This window comes from Otolemur garnettii, unplaced genomic scaffold, assembly GCF_000181295.1.
Source record: "Otolemur garnettii isolate 467f Iridium unplaced genomic scaffold, OtoGar3 scaffold00159, whole genome shotgun sequence".
NCBI classification, from domain to species: domain Eukaryota; kingdom Metazoa; phylum Chordata; class Mammalia; order Primates; family Galagidae; genus Otolemur; species Otolemur garnettii.
This window is the reverse complement of record NW_003852554.1, coordinates 1115092-1116996: the sequence shown is the minus strand read 5'-3', so window position 1 is coordinate 1116996 and position 1905 is coordinate 1115092. Positions and strand designations below refer to the sequence as shown.

The 1905-nt window shown below is 32.4% G+C and overlaps 1 protein-coding gene across 2 annotated transcripts in view; it reads left to right on the top strand.

Moving 5' to 3' along the window:
- The first annotated feature begins 739 nt into the window (after positions 1 to 739).
- OSBPL9 (oxysterol binding protein like 9) overlaps positions 740 to 1905 on the top strand; it is a 40739-nt gene continuing 39573 nt past the window's right edge. For both annotated transcript variants that reach the window (XM_023519156.1, XM_012811469.2), the window contains exons 1-2: positions 740 to 803; positions 1231 to 1281. In XM_023519156.1, coding sequence (XP_023374924.1) covers positions 1234 to 1281 — 48 coding nt within the window. In that variant the 5' untranslated portion in view covers positions 740 to 803; positions 1231 to 1233. The remainder of the gene's footprint in view (positions 804 to 1230; positions 1282 to 1905) is intronic.

Sequence of the window (1905 nt, the reverse complement as noted above, 5' to 3'; positions counted from 1 at the left end):
TGGCAGGCGCCTGTAATCCCAGCTAGTTGGGAGGCTGAGGCAAGAGAATTGCTTAAGCCCAAGAGCTGGAGGTTGCTGTGAGTTGTGACGCCATGGTCACATCGTCCTAGGGCGATAGCTTGAGACTCTGTCTCAAAAATAAATAAAGAAATAAAAAAATAAAATCATGTTGTGAAATCTATAGTAAACAATAAACTTGTTTTTAGGTAAGGAAGAAGAATATTTTATATTACAAAGAGTCTCGTTCTGTTACCCTGGGTTGAATGCTGTGACGTCATAACCCACAGCAACCACAAACTCCTGGGCTTATCTTAAGCCCAGATCATCTTGCCTCAGCCACCTAAGGAGCTGAAACTATAGGTACCTGCTACAATGCCCAACTAGGTTTTTTTATTTTTAGTAGAGAAGAGGTCTCCCTCTTGCTCAGGCTGGTCTGGAACTCATGAGCTCAAGCAATCCACCTGCCTCAGCCTCCCAGAGTGCCAGGATTATAGGTGTGAGCCATTGTACCCAGCATTATATTCTTACAAATCTTGAACTGAACCTTGTGAATTTTGCTTAAGGGGTTTGCTCCATAAGATACATGGAATTTTTATTTAAATATTTGATTTAGATAAAAACTAAAATATAACAAAAGTAATCCCTTTCCAACTTGTACTCACTTACAATGAGTACAGTTTGGTAAAATTATTTAGGTGACTAACCAGTAAGAAATAACAGTGTTGCTTCTTATGCTTCTGATTATTTCTCTTTAAACTTATTATTTTTCACAGAAAATTGAAACTCTCAAAGAGACAACAAATGTAAGTTATGTTTTTGATAAACTCTGATTTTGTATTAGAAAGTGTTTTAAAAAATAGAAAGTGTTATTTCTATTTTAAGCTGCTACTGTTGTAAAAAACAATTCAGATTTTATTTTTATGAATTTTTAGTAAGACCGTATCTCTTTAAAAAAGAAAAGAAACAAAAAGAAAAATCATTTAGATATTTTTCAGTATAGATTAGCAATTTGGGGCATTCTTTGACATTCATAGAATTGCTAACAAATACCTTCATTTGACACTATCAACATCTTAGAACCTCCTGGGTATCCAGAGAGGGTTATTTCTTGTGTGGTATAGACTTGAATCCTGTACATTTGAACTGATTTTTATATTTTAAGTTTTAACTATGAGCATATGACCCTTTTATTGGAAGCAAGTTTCTAAAATTAATGTTTTATCTTTGCAGAGCATGGTAGAATCTATTAAACACTGCATTGTATTGCTGCAGATTGCTAAAGTGAGTAAATTACCTCTGAGTACCTTTGTTATGTGATAGAATTTATGAATTATAATGGCATTTTTCTGTAATAGCCAAGAAACTCAGTTTTGAAACATAGGACCTCTCTATGGTAACTGTACTTACCCTTGGACTTCCTGATACTATTGAACAACTATTGTGTTTACCTACTGCCTTTGGTAACGTAATTACTGGTGGTGACTGGGAAGAAGGGAAGTATGTTTGAATCACCCAAATTTTTACCCATTATAGCTGCTTGCAACAGGGGCATATAATACAAAACCTTTTACAAAAAAGTTTTTCTTAGAAAATAAGAGAATTATATTTTGGCACTTAATTTTCTTATCCACAGTGAAGAGTATAGTAGAGATATATTTTTAAAAATTGTGCTGGTTTTTTTTGGTACTGAGCTATATTAATGAACTATAATTACTATTCTTTACTCACAAAATATGTAATTTTAATTATTGTATTAAAAATGTCACATATATTGTTTGGTTTTCTGAACAATTTTGGCATATTCTACTTAAATACATGGTTTATTGTTTGAAATTTTCAGAGATAAGAATTTTATTGTTTAAGAATTTTTTTTTTAGCTTTTTAAAAATTATTATTTCTACCTGT